The sequence below is a fragment of the Dipodomys ordii genome, unplaced genomic scaffold (assembly GCF_000151885.1).
Source record: "Dipodomys ordii isolate 6190 unplaced genomic scaffold, Dord_2.0 Scaffold67, whole genome shotgun sequence".
Classification (NCBI taxonomy): domain Eukaryota; kingdom Metazoa; phylum Chordata; class Mammalia; order Rodentia; family Heteromyidae; genus Dipodomys; species Dipodomys ordii.
The window spans coordinates 9,398,946-9,418,806 of record NW_012267283.1 but is presented as its reverse complement, the minus strand read 5'-3'; the positions used below and the strand labels follow the sequence as shown (position 1 = coordinate 9,418,806).

At 36.0% G+C, this 19,861-nt stretch overlaps 1 protein-coding gene across 1 annotated transcript in view; it reads right to left on the bottom strand.

Moving 5' to 3' along the window:
• The window catches only part of Erp44 (endoplasmic reticulum protein 44), a 69,825-nt gene that overhangs the window by 37,284 nt on the left and 12,680 nt on the right, over positions 1-19,861 (bottom strand). Inside the window, exons 2-4 of the mRNA XM_013023334.1 lie at positions 14,972-15,044; positions 12,015-12,054; positions 5,760-5,875 (exon numbers count right to left, since the gene is read on the bottom strand). Of these exons, the coding sequence (XP_012878788.1) occupies positions 5,760-5,875; positions 12,015-12,054; positions 14,972-15,044 (229 nt within the window). The remainder of the gene's footprint in view (positions 1-5,759; positions 5,876-12,014; positions 12,055-14,971; positions 15,045-19,861) is intronic.

The window sequence follows — 19,861 nt, the reverse complement described above, 5'->3', positions numbered from 1 at the left end:
GTTTTCTTTATTTTGTCTCTTGATAGATATATTTCTCAAGATTAAGCCACCTTTGTATTATTGGGATAAATTCTACTTGGTAATGAGAAAATATTCACCAAAGCCAAATCAACATTTCATGATGTTGTGAACCGATTCTGCTGCATCTGTAAAATGCTAAGTAACATATTCTAGGCTTTGAAAGCCAAAAATTCAGAAACCTACATCTACTACTTCTTCTGTAGGAAACATTCTTTCCTTCTATCTTCTGGAAACTCCTACTCCTTAGAGAAGAATTTCCTAAACTTGACTAAGACTCATATTACCTCATGGTACTTAACAATGTCTTTCATAATAGGTATCACAATACACAATTTTGTATTTATTTCTCTTGCCTATCTGGATCTTGGTCTCTTGCTCCGTTTCTAGGGCTTCTCACATGGCATTATGCATAGTAGGCATGCATTTGGAGAGGGGACTGAATGAATGAACATCACTGTATAATTCAAGCAACTGTGGTAGTCATAACAGAAATAATACATGTAAAAGCACGCCTAAATGAATACAAGAACTCAGGTGACTAGGTTTTTCCTCGGGTAGTTTGACTAGAAATTTACAGGAACTTCAAGAAATAATATGATGACACTGGATGAGAAGTCTGCATGAAGTAGTTGAGTCAGAAGCAAAGTAGACATACTGACAGACAGATACCAAACAGGTGATTAATAACAGACAGACTTATAAGGATAGGATGTTATCTTGATTCTAAGCTTAGCAACCTTTCTATAAATCTTTTGCCCAATAAAAACTAATTCTAACTGGGCATTGGTGGCTCACACCTATAACCCTAGCTACTCAGGAGGCTGAGATCTGAGGATTGCAGCTCAAAGCCAGCACAGGTAGGAAAGTCCATTATCTTATCTCTAATTAACCGCCAGAGCCAGAAAACCGGAAGTGGTGCTGTGGTTCAAGTGGTAGCGTGTTCACTTTGAACTGAAGAGCTCAGAGACAGCACCCAGGCCCAGAGTTCAAGCCCCACAACTGACAAAAAAAAAAAATCTAAAGCAACAAGTGTAAGAAAATACAGACCATAAAAAGTACAAAATTAAATCTGTATAAATTAAAATTGTCTAAACAGAAATGTCTATACAAGTCGGGTGCCAGTGGCTCACGCCTGTAATCCTAGCTGCTCAGGATGCTGAGATCTGAGGATCGCAGTTCAGAGCCAGCCCGGGAAGGAAACTCTGTAAGACTCTTATCTCCAATAAACCACCAGAAAACCCGAAGTGGTGCTGTGGCTCAAGCGGTAGAGCGCTGGCCTTGAGCTGAAGAGCGCAGGGACAGCACCTAGGCCCAGAGTTCAAGCCCCATGACCAACCAAAAAAAAAAAAAAAAGAAATGTCTATACAGTCTTCATAAAGCTTGTTTAAACTTGGGGTTGGGAAGGTGGTTCAATGGTAGAGTGCTTGCCTTGCATGCATGATTCCTCAGAACCACATAAGCAGAAAAAGCCAGAAGTGGCGCTGTGGCTCAATTGGTAGAGTGTTAGCCTTGAGCTAAGAGCTGAGGGACAGCGCCCAGGCCCAGAGTTCAGCCCCATGACCAACAAAAACAAAAACAAAACTTGTTCAAACTTGAAGGAAATGATGAAAGGGGTGACTCTGATTATAAACGGACATGTTGAACTGAAACTCTTTTGTACAAATACTTAACAATAGTAATTAAAACAAAACTTGTTAGAACTAATAAACTAGTATATAAGAGCAAAATACAAAAATTTATTTCTATATACTAGCAACAAAAACTACAAATTAAATGTAAAAAATGCCATTTATAATAGCATCAAAAGTAAATATATTTCAAAATAGATAAAAGATATGCAAAGCCTAACAAAAACACCAGATGGTAGGGCTCTGGTAGCTTAAACCTGTAATCCTAGCTACTCACTAGACTGAGATGTGAGAATCATAGTTCAAAGCCAGCCTGGGTAATAAAGTCTGTGAGACTCTTATCTCCAATTGACAACTAAAAAGCAGGAAGTTAAGGTGAGGCTCAAGTGGTGCAGCCTTAGCCTTGAGCAAAAAGGTCTGGGACAGTGCCCAGGCACTGAGTTCAAACCCCATGACCAACACATGGGGAAAAAAAACAAAGCAAAACTACCACCAGATAAGCCCCAAATCAGGAACACTCTAAATTATTTGATTAATAGTCTTCAAAACTGACAAGACTGTAGAAAAGCAATGAAAGATCAAGAAATGGTCAGAGAAACTAAAGAGGATCAAAAAACTAAATGTGAAGTCCAGAACAGAAAAAAGATACTAGAGGATTGTAAGGTCTGCCCTGGGGTCATGCAGGTTCTGTGCAGACACCTCCCTGCCACTTGGCTCAGTTTCCCCAAAGTATCTGTATTACCTAGGTAACTGGTAACCCTGGAAGCAGTCACCTCCCGCTCCAGCTCCATCACATCCTGGGCCGCCTCTGTTCCCAGGCCCTGCTGCTTCACTATGCAAGGTGGGGACCACAGTAAGGTAAATAAACTTCTTTCCTATCTGAATACCACAGAGTATTCTCTTCATCGGCTACCTAATGAAACCTACCTATTTAATATTCCTTACAGGAATCAGCTAATAAAATTTGGAGAGCATGCAGATTTTAATAGCATCTTAGTTTTGACAATGTAGTATAGTAATGCAAGTATAAAAAAGTAATACAAGGTATATAGTATGAGAAAACTCAAATTTGGATATATAATTTACAATAGTATAAGCAATAAGAAATACTTAAAAGACAAATCTGATCTAAATATGCAGCGTTTATGGTAAAACATTACTCCCCAGCATTTCTTGAAAATTCTTAGTACTTTCAGGTTTTGTACTACACTTCTTCACAAGTACTAAGATATACTCTTCCAGAGACACCCCAAAGAAGTTGGAATCAAATGCTTCCAGATTTCAAAATTTAGAACAAAGTTTTCAAAAATACCTCAAGACTGTTTCAAAATGATGTGGTATTAGCATAATACACAAGAACAGAAAAGCCCAGGAATTAACTATCATATATTCAGTCAAATGATTTTCAACAAGCATGTCAAGATGATTCAATGGAGAAAGGACAGTCTCATCAACAAATGATTTTGGAATACCTGGAGAACTACATACAAAACAATGTAGTTTAACCCTTACTTTATTCCATATCCAAAAATAACTCAAAATGGACCAAAAATATTTAAATCATGATAAAAGGATTAATATGTAGAATATATAAAGCATTCCTACCACTCAACAATAAAAAAAAACTGGTAAGGGGAAGAACTTGCATAAGCATCATCATTAATTATTAGGAAAACACAAAAACAACCAAAATCACCTCATACTTATTAAGATGGCTACTAAAGAAAAACAAACCAGAAAATAAGAAGTGTTAGAAAGTATGTGGATAAAACGGAATCCTTATGCATGGTAACAGAAATGTAAAATGGCATAAACATAGTTTATGTCAGTTCTTCAAAATGTCAGAAATAAAATTACCATCATTTAGCAATTTCACTACTTGGTTATATATAAAAGAACTGAAAACAAGGTTTCAAGGAAATACCTATACATCCATGATCATAGACAAAAGGCAGAAGTTACCCAACTGTCCATAAATAGATGATAGATAAATTATACCCACTAGTCCTTATGTTAGCTGCACTTTTGTATTCGAGTTTCAACAACTGCAGCCTGGAAATACTTTAAAAATTCCAGAAATAAAGTTTGTAAGTTTTAAATTGAGTACTATTTTGAGTATTATGATGAAATTTTACTTCGTCTTAGCTTTATCCTGACCAGGAGTTACTTCATCCTTTTGTTTCCACACCAAATATATATGCTATCTGTTTCCACACCAAATGTATATGCTATCTGCTCATTAGTCACTTATTTGCTCTCCGGTTATCAGATCAACTGCAGTAGTACTCCAAGTGCTTGTGTTCATAACCTTTATTTAACTCAATGATGGCTTTGTTCTAAGTACTAATTCTGGCAATCTGGATAAGCTAAACAAAATTATATGGACAACTATGACATGCACCCAATGGAATATTACTCAGATTTAAAAATTAAGGAAATTCTAGCAAATGTACAACAAAGAACTAATCTTGAAACATTCTACTAAATGAATAAGCCAGTCACATAGACCAAAAATGGATGATTCTACTTATGTAGGGTATCTAGAATATTCAAATTAATGAAAACAGAAAGTAGAATGGTTTCTAGAGGTTGTGGGGAAGAGAAATGAGAAGTTACTTTCATTAATAACATTTCACAGATTGAAAGGCTTACTTACCTGAACTGATAACTATTCTGTCATAGAAAGAAAATAATATGATGACCATTTTCCCCCAAATGACTACTAACTTGAGAGCCTAATTTTGGATATGTATAAGTATAGTACAAGTACATCTTCTAGTTTGTACTATGATATCTAATAAATCATAGAACAATTTGAAAAGAGTATCCACATCAAACACATCATGTTCTCTTGTCACTGGAGGAGGAAAGATCCAAAAAGTAGTGTCATAATATAGTCTCTGCTTGTGCTAACAATTTTTTTATTGCTCCCTTCCTCATATCTAGTTATGAATCTTAGCAGACAGAAATATGGCACATAGCTTATAAGACTTTGAAATGATTTGCTGTTAGAAAATTCTTTTCTGCCTGGCATAGCCTATACCAATAAATCCTCAAAATGTCTGTTGAACTGAAGAGAAAAAAACACAAATTGGTCTGTGAACACATCTGGTCAGGAGATCAGGATTCTAATTCTAGTATGACTAATACTGAGCTGCTTAACACTGACTAAAACACTAAGCTCAGTAAGGCTGGTTAAGCCACTTTATTTCCATTTCCTCATCAGTCAAAGAAGTTAGAATGTCTTGCACATATGTGATAATTCTAATCAGTAGTTTTAGTATAAAGGATGAGTGGAAGAGAGCTCTTTATTCAAGCCAACTTACCAAAAACTCAATGCAATAGTTTTTAACAAGCAATCTCTATATTCTAAAACCTGATAAGCTTGAGATACAGAGATAAGTCAGTTATTTAGTCGCTATTTAAAAGTAAAAGAAAAAGGGTTCTTAACCTAAATAACTGAGACACCCCCCCAAACCAGAACTACCAAATACACTGAATTATGAATAAAATACAAGTGTAAGTGGGTTACTCAGAAAGAAACACCATTGCTAGATCATTGGCTCAAGGTAGAGAAATATATCGGTTATACAGAAAACTACGAGTATTTGACAAAGAATACTCCACTGAGAAAAGCAAAATCCAACAAATGACATTTTAACTACTCTCAATAATTACATTCAATGATTATAACAAAATTACATCTCATTGATAGTCTAAGCCAATCTTAGTAGACTCCATAAAAAAACAGAAACACAAAAGTCTAGCAATCTTACTTGAAGTTAGATTTTACATGCTTCTACCAGTTACAAAAATTCGTATTTTTATTTGCTGATTTTGGCATCTGCATTGGTAGGAAATACTGCTAGTAAAACTTACTATCTGTATGCAAGACCTACTGTTTTAATGAAAACTGTAACAAAAAATAAACCTTTCCCAAAGGCAAACTGGGAATTTGCACTATATATTCATGTTAAATATTGACAATTTAACCTACATTCTAGACTTGTGGGGTTTATACTCGACTTAAAACAGGGCATTGAGAAAAAAAAAAAGAAAGGCAAAACAGCATGAGACAATTTTTTTCAGACTTTTTAGGGAGTTACTTACAGTGCTGATCACAATCAACTCGAGCAAACACTACTTGATTTTTATCTGGATATTCTTCTTTAATGACATCAGAAGCTTCCTCAAATATTGGGTGCAACATCTGGCTGAAACGACACCTATCCAAACAAGCACACCAATTAGAAGTGAACAGTTTTCACCTCTTAATATTTAATATATAAACAACAAGCAATTTTGTGAAGAAACCATACATTTCATCATATCATTTAGTGGAAAAGAAGACAATTTTGAATTAAAAGACCATAATCTGATTCAAATACTTGCATAATTGAAGGAATTTTGTTTCTTTTACTTAGGATTTTGTCAGTGTTAGGAAGCACACAGCAAGGGATCTCTTGCAGAGGCTATGAAACATACCTTCCTAGAAAACAACTGAGGTTTGAACATTTATGAAACAAGTTAACTTATTCTAGATAATGAACATAATTATAGATTACTATACAATCTTGTAAGTTTATCAGAAATATCAGACCAACTCATTCAGTATTTTTTATAAAATCTTATACCAAAATAATATTTATTATATAATCATTATCCTCCCAAATGTTCTTGTTAAAATGGGCTTTCACTAAGTTCAGAAGCAAATAATTTAAATTCCTAAACAAGACTTCCTTTCCAGGTTTCTCTCTCTTTTTTAAAGAGTACAATGCTCACTTCAGCAGGCAGTACATACACTAAAAATGGGACTTAAATCACAGAATACCCTGGCACTTGTTACTCTTAATTCTCACTATCCCTTAACCAGGAAAACTATTCCACAAATATGCTATGGGTTATGAAAGGGACCTGAGAAAATAATGAGCACATTCACGTGACCAGTTGGGTTAGAATGACCATTCTCAGAAAGAAAAGGTATTGTGGGCATGTTAACAAACTCTGATTGCTATTGTTGCTTGCAGATCCCTTGTGCAGGAAGTAATTTACTTGAAGAAAGCCTATGAACGCTTTAACCCACATATGATTAGTTCATACATATTAGCTATAACCCAATAAAAATATTGTAAAGCCTCTGAAAGGGTACAAATATTATACCTCCTTCCTATTTCTTGTATATAACTCTTCTGGCCTACTCATCTGACTTCCTAAGGAGATGTCCTAAAATATATCAAGGAGACACAATCTGTATCTTCCATCTCTTGCTTTTAAGTAGTTCTTTCTTCTTTTAGCATTCTTAAATCTCTCCCATCTGGGATAGGTGGATAGGGTCTGTGGACATCATGGACTATGACTTATTTGACTATGTATTCTAAGAAGCATTTAATAGATGTCTATTAAATGAAAAAGTGGATAGACCAGAAGAAGCAATAGGTGAGGACCCCAGGTTCATGCTACTTACAACCTGCTGAACCCAGGAGAGGGGAAGAAGGGAAGGCCATGGAATAGGAACTTACAATTTCTTGAAAATTTTGGCTATCGCTTAGTGAAAAATTAGTCAGGCTTCTGGTTTAAGGGTAAATATTCATATCAAGGGCCCCTTCTCTCTGGATTGAACAGTTTGATGCCCAGAATGTCAGGCACAGGTTCAGGATATAAATTAAGAGTTCAATTTGTGTCTTCCTATACAAGTGGCCACACACATGTAAATGCAATACATTATAAAAGTGATACCACTGGGCACATTGCCTATATCCCAGCTATTTGGGAGGTAGAGATAGAAGGACTAGGTTGGTGGTCAGCCTGGTCAAAAATGTTCTGAGAGTCTATGAAAATAAGCAAGCTAGGCATGATGATTCACATTTGTAATCCCAGCTAATTGGGAGGCAGAGGTAGGAGGATCATGATCAGAGGCTGGCAAGAGGCAAAACCAAAAGAGTATCTGAGGGAAAAAAATAAACAAACAAAAGAAAAACTAAAGCAAAAGGGCAAGAGCTGTAGCTCAGGTGATTGCTGCTTGCCAGCAAGTGCAGGCTAGTTCAAACAATGATACAAAAAAAAAAAAAAAAAAAGGTCAAAGATCCATTGAAAGAACCTTAAGGTCGGCTAAACCCAGTCTCCAATCCAGTATTTAAGTCAATCCTTGACAAATCAACCAAATAGGTAAACCTTTGCAAAGATAACTTTGGGGGCCACTTACTAAGATGACCTAGTAGGAGAAAAAAACAAACTCTGGATTTGGAAATGTACCTGAATTTAAATCCTAGCTCACCATTATTAGCTGTATGACCTTTATAGCCTCAATTTTCTCCATCTAAAATGGAAATTACAGTACCTACCTGCAGGGCAATACTGAGCAGTAAAAACACATATGTAGAATTTGTCACATACATTAAGGGCCTCATATGGTTAGTACTTGCTAAAACATAGCAATATTTTAGACAGCTCTATAAGAGAACTTCCAGAAAGAACTAAGCCTAGCTTTTCAGACTATAAAGAATATATCTTTGTCTTACAGCCAATTATTAACCAAGTTTTCTCAGTTGAATAAAAAAGTACTAATTCATTAACAGCTCAAGATATTTTTAGATAGTATATTTTCCAAATGTGGACTATGTCCACCTTTTTGCAAAGGTCAGTAATATGTTTTCTTTTTTTCATAACAAATAAAATCCCTTGGAGCGGGGCACAGGTGGCTCACGCCTGTAATCCTAGCTACTCAGAAGGCTGAGATCTGAGGATCGCGGTTCAAAGCCAGCCGGGGCAGGAGAGACCGTGAGACTCCTATCTCCAATAAGCCACTCATCAAACCAGAAGTGGCACAGTGGATCGAGTGGTAGAGCGCTAACCTTGAGCTGAAGAGCTGAGAGACAGAGTTCAAGCTCTAGGACTGACAAAAAAAAAAAAAAATCCCAGAGAGAACTGCATTCTAGCATTTCCTCTGGCATAATCTGTTGTTATAACCTTAGCAAAGGACTTTACTCCTCTCAATTTGCTTATTTATAAAGTGGATTGAACTGTAAAATCTTCCACTAAACTTTGAGACTAATATTGATTCTAACTTAACACAGAAAATTCTACCATTGTTGCATATTTTATAAATTGAATTTTCTCTGCAGATCTTCCACTTTTGATTAAAATTCTTTAATACTTATAGCATTCACATTAGTAACTATATCATATCACATTTGTTTAATATTTATTGTATAATACCATCCATGTATTATGGAAATACTTGGGAATACTGAAAAAATAGTTATGGAAACTATTTTTGTAACACAAAGGATAGACTAGGAAATCATCAATAAGATCATAGCATACAATTATGATTGGATAGCCTGGAGTGTTATGGGAAATACAGATGCTCCTCAATTTACAGTGGGGTTAAATCTCAATCTATTATAAATTTAAAATATTCTAAGTCAAAAATTCACTTATTATGCCTACTCTACCAAGCATCATAACTCAGAAACAAAGTCCACAACAAAGTACTAGTGTTTCTGGTTTGACTAGAAGTTCTCTACCACTGCCTGCCATAAATAATAATGTAAAACTTCCTAGGACTGGCCAAAATTTAAAGGTCAAAATATAAATTTCTATTCACTGTGTATCACCTTCATATAAACAGACCATATAAACAAAACAAAAAAGTCATAAAAGCCAGGTGCTGGTGGCTCACACCTGTAATCCTAACTACTCAAGAGACTGAGATCCGAGGATCATGGTTCAAAACTTGTCTGGGCAGGAAAGGCCTTGATACTCTTATTTCCAATTAATCACCAGAAAACTAGAAGTGGAGCTGTGGCTCAAGTGGTAGAGCGCTAGCCTTGAGCTGAAGAGCTAAAGGAAAACATCCAGGTTCAGAGTTCAAGCCTCACAACCGACAAAAAAAAAAAAGTCATAAGCTGAATAACCAAGGTGTGGGCCACATGTTTAAGAAGGGTTTCTATTCTGACTTGAGGGAAGAGCAAACAACGTGGATTGATCTAGGAAGATGACAAAAAGCAAATCATATTTAATTCAAGACTTAAAAGACAATTAGCACTTATACTAAATAAAGAAATGGGTAAGAACAAGAAGTGATCCATCTAAGCACAGGAAAATATCATGAGTCCAGTGATAAAAGAGCATAGAATTTCACAGGAGTTAAAAGAATTCTACATAACAGGAAAAATATGGAAGTGGAGAGAACAAAAAATGCAGCTGAAGAGATGGGAAAGAATCAAATCACTGGATAGGAAGGAATCAAATCACAGATCAAAGTAAGGAATTTACACTTTCAACCAAATACAATATAAAACCATTTAAGAGGTTTAAGATTGGGGGTGGAGGAATACACTAATTCTGTACCATAGGAAAGAACTCTGGGCTACATTGTAGGGAACAGAATGAAAATATATACAACTAGAGTCACAGAAAGTAAGTTAGAAAACTGTTATAGGAATCTTAAGTAAACTGCGGGACTGCAATAGCACACAGTAAACCTTTAAGAGTCAAATAGGACAAAAAAAGTGACATAGGATATACATGTCTCAACAGAGAAATATGCCAGCATTTTGAAATTTTCTCCAGTTAAATTTCTATTTCTTGTATCTGGAGGACATGTTTTTATCTACAACATATCCTATCTTAGTTCTAGATTCTAGGAATACTAGTAAGATATTATCTGCTTGGTTTTTTTTTTTTTTTTTTTTTTAGATTTGTAACCTTTTTAAGGAAATTTTAAAAAAATATTTGTTGAAAAGGTCATGAGGAGTTGGGAATATGGCTTAGTGGTAGGGTGCTTGCCCAGCATGAATGAAACCCTGGGTTCGATTCCTCAGTACCACATAAACAGAAAAAGACAGGAGGGGCGCTGTGGCTTAAGTGGTAGAGTGCTAGCCTTGAGCAAAAAGCAGCTCAGGAACAGTGCCCAAGCCCCAGAACTGGCAAAGAAAAGAAAAGGTGATGAGCTGGGGGATTACAGTTACATAAGTAAGGTAATGAGTACATTTATTTTTAAACATTGTTATCCCATCCCTCATTTCCTCCTGCTTACTCCTCATTTTCTCCCGCTTACCCCTCTCTAGTCCCCTGCACCAAGTTGTAAGTTTCATATCCAACATAATGTCAAGTGAGTGTCAATGTTCATCCTTTGTCCTACTGTTTCTGTGATTTTCTTTCCCTTCCTCTGATCGAATTAATCTTTTTTTTTTTTGGGGGGGGGAGGGCGGTCCGGTCGTGGGACCTAAACTCTGGGCCTGTGAGCTGTCCCTCAGCTCTTCAGCTCAAGGCTAGCGCTCTACCACTTGAGCTACAGCACCACTTTCGGCTTTTTTCTTTTTGCTTATGTGGTGTTGAGGAATCGAACCCAGGGCCTCAGGCATGCAAGGCAAGAGCTCTACCACTGAGTCACCTTCCCAGCCCTGATCGAATAATCTTATATACAAGACACAAGATACAGAAAACTGAAAGAAACCAAAGGGAAAAAAAAACACTTTGTACAAGACAAAATAAGAACCTCTTGTTTCCATATCTTGGAACTCATGTTGATACATTTCATTATATATTGTCCTATGCACTAAGCAATTGGGTTACTGAGATACCCTGACCACAAATAAAGCCATACTAAAGCTACCACCACAACCATGCTCATTACAGCATTATTTGCCATAGCTAAGATCTGGAACTGACCCAGATGGCCCTCAGTAGATGAATGGATCAAGAAGATGTGGTAGATTTACACAATAGAGTTCTATGCTTCCATCAGAAAGAATGACATGCCCCATTTGTAAGGAAATGGAAAGGCCTGGAAAAAATTATATTAAGTGAAATAAGCCAGACCCAAAGAAAAGAAGGCTGCATGGGTTCCCTCATCTGTAAGATCTAGGACATTATCTGCTTTAAAGTCTGTTTGCTAGAGCAAAAGCAGATTAGAAAACAAAAGTCAAAACAATGTACAAGTTGAGCAAAACTAATTTAAAAATCTAAGTCAGAAATAATGTTGAAATAGTTTCAAATTCTGGAATACTTGAGACTTCAGAATTCTCTGCACATATTCCAAAATTATGAAAACAAAAAAATCCAAAATCTAAAATGTTTCTGGTCCTAAGTATTTCAGATAAGAGATATTCAACTTACAGTGGGAAGAAAAAAGTAGTCTATAGAGTACCATATAAACAAAGAAGATAGGATCTAATTCCTAGAAAGGAGTAAAGGCTTCCTGGAAGAACTGTTGGATTATATAAGTGGACAGGCAACATTAGTTTTCTTTCTAAACTTGCCACACCATCTGACCTCCAATTCTACCCTCTTCTTACAGTCAAAGCAAAAGCAAACAACAAACAATTTTTTTAAAGACAAAGAAATAACAAGATTACTTACCAGTCAGCATAAAAATTTACTAAAGCAACATCAGCATTGTCTGAAATTTAAAAATAAAATCAAAGTTATTTCTGACTATGAAATTGTGAATTACTTAAATATATGATTTTCATACTGACTTTTTTAGTTACAAAGGGCTACTTTTAAAATCCACAATAACAATGAAGTTATTTCTCAGTCAGAAATCCATCCAGACCATCATGGTTGGCATATACACATCCTTATGCTTTCATTACACCTTAAGTGAATATAAGGAAAAAGGATATCAAATTCAGATCAAGCAAGTAAGCTACTTAAGAGTATCCTACTCATAGAGTGGTTTGAATTTTAACAATCCATTTTTGAGCTTTTATATTCATGAAAAACTGACTACTTCTACAAGTAAAATCCTATTCCACAGAATAGATCTGTATGCTAAACTAGTTCTATCTCAGATGACTACTTAGTAGCAATGAGTAACCTACTACTAGCAGGGTTGCCAAGATGCATTTTTTCTGCTTCCTATTCTTGAAATAGTTCATCTCTGTGGCAAAAATAATTATCATTTGCATGTCTCAGTATGAAGCAGTTTCTTTTGTCTTAACCTAATTTAGAATAACCTAAACTCCTCAAACACCTAAAAAATAATACACAGATACTCCAGAATATAGAAGATGAAAGGAGAAAGTTCTTTCCTTTTTTGTTACAAAGCATTGTTTATCCATTTGCATATTCAATACAAAGCTGTAATTTTAAAATTGTGATTCTTGACCAGAAGCACTAGAGGGTCTCATAGTTTGTCAGCAACTAGGGATTCTTCCTACTATTGTAGATAGTAATAAAACCTTCCATGTGATACCGCTTTTCAATACTGCTTATAGATACTGCTTTAAAAAGATCCCATAAAAAAAATATTTACCAGCAATATATCAGACAAGGGGTTAACATCCTGTATATACAGGGAACTCAAGAAACTAATCCCTCCCAAACCTAACAAACCAATTACTAAATGGGCAAGGGAACTAAAGAGGGACTTCTCAAATGAAGAAATAAAAATGGCAAAGAAACACATGAGGAAATGTTCATCATCCCTGGTGGTGAAGGAAATGCAAATAAAGACAACCCTGAGATACCACCTTACCCCAGTCAGAATGTCCCACATCCACAAATCAGCCAACGACAAATGCTGGAGGGGATGTGGAGAAAGAGGAACCCTATTACACTGCTGGTGGGAATGTACACTTATACAACCACTTTGGAAAGCAGTCTGGAGGGTCCTTAGAAAGCTAAAGATTGACCTCCCTTACGACCCAGTCATACCACTTCTAGGCATCTACCCTGAACAACAGGAACCAATATACAAGGACACGTGCACCTCCATGTTTATTGCAGCACTGTTCACAATAGCTAGGATATGGAAACAACCCAGATGCCCCACCACAGATGAATGGATCCAAAAATTGTGGTATCTATACACAATGGAATATTATGCAGCCATTAGAAATGACAAAATAATGGCATTTGCAGGGAAATGGATGGAGCTAGAAGGAATCATGTTGAGCGAGGTAAGCCAAGAGCGAAGAGACAAACGGTACATGGTCTCCCTGATAAGTGGATGATAAATCCAAAATGTTAGGTGATACGACAAAACTAACAGGACTTAAGAAACAAAGAACTCCTGCTCATCTGGTTGAACCACTACTAAATATCCCCACGCTGCTGATCACATGTATGGTGTATAACATGTGAACACTGTTATATATTACAGACTGTGATAGACAATTTGTTCCAGGAAAGTTAGAATGAACTTGTGACTTAGAAACTATGTAATCACTTAATCACAATCAAAAAAAAAAAAGAACTTCGGGGAAGGGAGGGAGGGAGGGGATGGTAGGGGGAAAAAATAAATAAATAAATAAAAAGATCCCATAAGATGAAATAGACATTGGGGGGGGGGTGAGGGGGAATGGGTCGGGGAGGATTGAGGATTGGGGGGGGATGGGAACGGATGGGAAGGGGAAACAAAGGAGGAAGCTACAATGCTTGATAAGAAATGTACTCATTATCTTGCCCATGTAATTGTAACCCCTCTGTACAGTATTTTCACAATAAAAAAAAAGATGAAATAGACAAATAAACAAAAAATATATGGTGCTCAGTGAATCTTTTGGTTTTGTTAGGTGTAAGTGTTTAAAATAAGAAATCATCTATGTATTTTGCATATTCTCTAAAATTTCCTAATTTGTCATTTTTTAATCAACCACCTTCTGTTTGCTATTTTAAAAAATCAGAAGGATTTTTCTCCCAAGTTAGTTTTATCTTACAATCCCACTGTCAGCAAATAATGCATTCGTTATTCATTATAAAATATTTAACTGGAACAATGTCACCAAAAAAGATAATCAGAATAAGCAACTTAAAATAAACTAAGAAAAAAAATCAAGATTCTATCCTAAGGTATTAGTCTTTAGTGGTACATAGAACTACATCAGAATCATAAGATTATAAATAGGCATTGGCAAAAACATAATGTGCATACTATATTAGCATGATGGCTATATCAAGGCAAACACTAAAAAACTACTAGTATTACTTATAACACAAAAAAGAAGACATATATTTTAAGCCATTTTACCAATGATCAAAAACAAAGGCATTGAATTACTCACAATACCAGGTCCTCACCTATTCTAGATAACTGTGATTTTACTGAGTTTATAAACTGTTTATAAAATGTTCATAAAGAAAAAAATAGCAAACAAGAGGTGAATGAGGGTGAATATGGTTAAAATGTTTTATGTATACATGTGAAAATGGAACAATGGAGCTTGTTGAAATTTGACTGGGAAGTGGGAAAATACTGAGGGAGAGTGACAGAGGTGAGTTTGATACATTGCATGCATATATGAACATGTCAAAATGAAGCCTACTTTACTATAGATTGATTCTAAGAAAAATGAAAATATCAAGTTACTTACTTAAAATTTCATCTATATTCTCTGTATCAAGACTTGTTATTTCAGTTGTTACTGGAGTAAAAACCCAAGTTACCTGAAAATTGAAAAAGTATGAAATTAACAATTGTTTCCAGAAAAGACAAAGCAGCCTAAAATAATTAATGAATATAGTTTTACTTGTTAGTCAGAAAATCACCAACTGATTTTAATCTTTGTTAACAATTCTAACCTTTCATAGATCAGCAAAACAGAAATATTAACTTATCCAGCTTAGAAACTGATCATATAACAACTCCTGTATTTCCCAATATATACAAAAAATTGTTTTCAACAATTAGGAAAACTAGGAATTTCCTCACCCATTCTGAGAATCTCTATACAAAACCAAAGCTAAGTTCACTGATTCTATCCCACTACATTCCTAAGAGAGAGAAAAAAAATGAAGGAAAATCCAGGCAGGATTTTTTGTCAATTTTAAACCAAAAACCTCTCTACATTTTCATTTCAGTGAGAGGATATTAAATAGTGAGAGAGAAAATTTTGCTTTCATTTTAATGTCCAAAAAAGCCGAAGTTCAAGTTTATCAAAGGAAATTTAGGCTGCCACCTACAAAATACAGAAAAGTTTTTTTAAAAAAAAACTAGCAAATTTTTACTTGTTGTCAGACTTCACCTTTAATATATTGTGTTAGCTCCCTGCAAGGTGATTTGCTCAAAATTGTTTGTATATGGGCATTCTTTCACTAACTACATCACTCTTGTTATTGAGTGGTAACTAACATCAGTCTCTGATCATAGTACTGAAACATGTATACTTTTACAATTCACCAGTAATTCAACCTAAATATACAGAGATACATAAGGCTCATATGCAAATTAATGCAGATCATTTTTTAACATCTCTGTTAAAATCTTTCTAGGCTAAATGCAGTAACTCACACCTATAATCCCAACTACTCAGGACGCAGGACTGGGAAGATGAATGTTCAAAGTCAGTTAAGGGACAAGACATCCCAGTGAGACAGCAGGTGGTAAACAGGAAGATCACAGTCTAGGCCAACCCAAGCAAGAGCACAAGATCTTTATTTGAAAAGATAACAAAAGCAAAAAAGGATTGGAGTTGTGACTCAATCGGTAGAACACTCACCCTGGGTTCAAACCCCTGTAAACTGCCAAAAAAATATGTATTTCCATAGAGTTGGGCATAATAGCTAATGCTTATAATCATAGCTACTCAGGAGGTTGAGGTGTGGAAGATCATGGTTAGAGGTCAACTCAAAGTTTGTGAAATCCATCTTAATAGGAAAACCTGGGTGTAGTGGCATATATTTATGATTGCCAATTTTCAAGAAATTTTATTTGTATAAGTAGTTTTATTATTTTCAATGTCTCAAAATTATCTGAAAGATGATCCTTCACTAGTCATTGCTTATTTTAGGTGAGTATCAAACATATTAAATCACAATACCATATGCTGACATTTGAGAAAACAGAAAAAGCACAAAGATCTTTCTGAACTCCTGTTCTTCTCCCCCGACACAGGCTATAAAACAATTCTCTTTTTCATAAGATCTTTCAAAAGAAATACCCTCCCTATACCTGGAGGAAAAGAGTATCTTTATCTCTGAAAACAGTGACATCAACAAAAATGAACAGGCCTTGCTTATTACCATTCTATCATATTCCCATTTATCCATGTGAACTTTTTCTGCATGACTGCATACTCTTCTTCAAGCATAAAAACACAGCCACCATTTCTGTGTCATAACTAATTTGCATTGTATTAAATAACTATAGATGCTTGCCTCTTGTTTAATCTGTCTTTTGTTACAGGGGTCTGCCATGATTTCATAATATCAATATCTCACTGACAGATCTTTCTCCAGTAAGTTTACTACCAATTCTAGATAACTACAAAACTCAAGTATTAGTACAAGATTTTATACTTGTGTATTGGAGAAAAACTTTAAAATATCACCAGGTGCCAGTGGCTTACATCTATAATCTTAGCTACTCAGAAGGCTGAGATCTGAGGATCATGATTCGAAGCTAGCCCAGGCAGGAAATACCTTGAGACTACTCTTATCTCTCAAAAAAGTTATTAGTGGTGTTATGGCTCTTAGTGGTAGCGCTTTCGCCTTGAGCAAAAGAAGGGACAGCACCCAGGCTCAGGGGTCAAGTCCCAGGACTGGCAAAAAAAAAAAAAAAAAGATATATCTCATTGAGCATGAAGTTGGTAAATATCAAAGTCAACAGAATTTACTAACTACGGAGGGCATAAATGTATAAGGCTCAGTATGCTGCCTCAAAGGGCTCTTGAAACAGTAATGGTGACACAGAGGAGCAAAACAAGTGTCTTCGGCTATATAATCCAAGAGAATCCAGTTTTGAAGAGGTAACTATCACTCATTAAAGTATGTGTCTAGAGAATTTGTTTAAATCCTAAATTTAATTAAATTTCACTTTGAAATGTTTACACAGTCAATATGAGGCAATGATCAACATGATGGAATTAAATAACTATGACTTTAAAATACTACCTGAGTAAATATGTAACCAGTAAGATGCATTCAACAAATAGTTTGGTAAGAGGGCCCAAAGCAAGAAAACTGTCTGAGCCAATAATCTCTCCTCCCTGTAGAGAGTAAAGGAGATACTTCCCTATTACCATGAACATTTGTATTAATATGTGGTATGAAAGGAAGCTTGTTAGCAAGCTTCATTAGTCTCAGATTGTTTCTTTTCATGTCAGCCCTGGGCACAAACAAGATTTTCCTGTAGGAACATCTTTGTGTGTCAAATGCTATAAAGATTAAGTACAATAAAGACAAGTAGTTCCAGATAAGGGGAGGATATAAACTTAGAATTTTGTTTGTTAATTCACACTTGAAGGAAACTTTTGTTTTTATCAGTCATGGGGCTTGAACTCTGGGCCTGAACTCTGTCCCTCAGCTCTTCAGCTCAAGGCTAGCACTCTACCACTTGAGCCACTGCGCCACTTCCGATTTTCTAAGTGGTTTATTGGAGATAAGACTCTCATGGACTTTTCTGCCTGGGCTGGCTTTGAACCATGATTCTCAGATCTCAGCCTCCTGAGTAGGTAGAATTATAGGCATGAGCTACCAGCGCCTGGCTCAACTTTTTAATTTTTTAAAAACTAAACTTATATGCAAAATTTGAACAGAAGAACTTAATAATCACGGAGAATGTAGATTTGATGATGAAATATTATCAACATAATAGGCAACAAATATAAATATGTAGACAAAACTTCACAAGATATTTTGTATCTTGGTCATTCTCTTCAGCTCTTCAGCTCATTTGCTGATTCTCATGCTAATAAAAAAGAGGAGAGAGACATCCCTAATTGCCTATATATTTATTGTATTGTATTGTATTTATAATATTGTATTTTATTTATATTTATTTATTGTATTTATTATATTGTATTTATTGTACCACCTATAAAATATTTCAGTTAAAAATGTGAGGTGATTCTATATAAAAGAAAGGCAGATGAGAGGAGGTAATATTGTACAAACATTCATTTCCTAAAAAAGGTGACTGGCTAGCTTTAAATAGTAGGAGCTTCTTCAGTAACTAAAGAATGTTTTCTTCCATTACATAAAAGTAATAAGGGAGCTGAGCACCGGTGGCTCACGCCTGTAATCCTAGCTACTCAGGAGGCTGAGATCTGAGAATCATGGTTCAAAGCCAGCCCTGGCAGAAAAGGCCGTGAGACTCTTATCTCCCCTAAAACCACTAGAAAACCAGAAGTGGAGCTGTGGCTCACATGGTAGAGCACTCACCTTGAGCTGAAGAGTGCAGGGACAGCGCCCAAGTCCAGAGTTCAAGCCCCACAACCGACAAAAAAATAAGAGTAGTAAGTTACCTGTGAGAACCACAAATCTCTCCTTTCCACACATCTCCCAAAACCCTCCAAGGCCACCTATGTGGCCAGTTGTGCCAGTAGTGTTAGCATTTCCATAGGTCTGAAAAGAACCTAGCAGCCAGAGGAAGGTTGCACCACTGAGCAATTTAAGGGTTAAAACTGCATCCCAGTGATATTCTATGCTTAGTTCTATTTTTCCTTTCTCTTTGAACTTCTAGTTCATTATATTGCCCTCTTGGGAATGCTACCAGTGTGAGATGTACCTTGATTGATACCCAACTTCAAGGCCCTTAGTTCCTGTCAGCCTCAGCTTCTTTTCTCCAGGGACCTTTCAAGATCTCCTAGCTCCTTGCAGTCAACTGCAAACCTTTGTGCTTCAGTTGCTTGCCAGCTTAATGCAAAACTGAGAGTCAGGGTTAGACTGGCATTGCAGTCAGAGAAATAGCCTCCAGAGAGAAGGCCAGGTTCCGTGGCATTGGGACTTCAGGTGGTATGCTGACTTGTCAGTCTGGATTAGAAACAGAAGAGAGCTGTTGCTTAATACATAGCAAGCCCTGAGAGTCTCCTAACAAAAAGGTAAGTAAATGAAAAATTTAACAAAATACACTGCTATTACTACAGAATGCCTAGTGGATATAGTATCCACTGACAACAGTAATGCCTCAGGGGAGAAAATGTCCTGTATTGAAATTTTCTATTTTATGCTAATAATTTCATGCAGAAGTATCTAGTAAATTTTTTTAAAGCATAAAGGCATATCCTTTAAAAATATATAATTTTGGGCTGGGAAGGTGGCTCAGTTGTAGAGCTTTTGCCTTGCATGCATGAGGCCCTGGGTTCGATTCCTCAGCACCACATAAGCAGAAAAAAAAAAGCCGGAAGTGGTGCTGTGGCTCAAGGGGTAGAGTGCTAGCCTTGAGCTGAAGAGCTGAGGGACAGTGCCCAGGCCCAGAGTTCAGGCCCCATGACTGGACCCCCCCAAAAAATATATATGTATATATATATGTGTATGTATATATA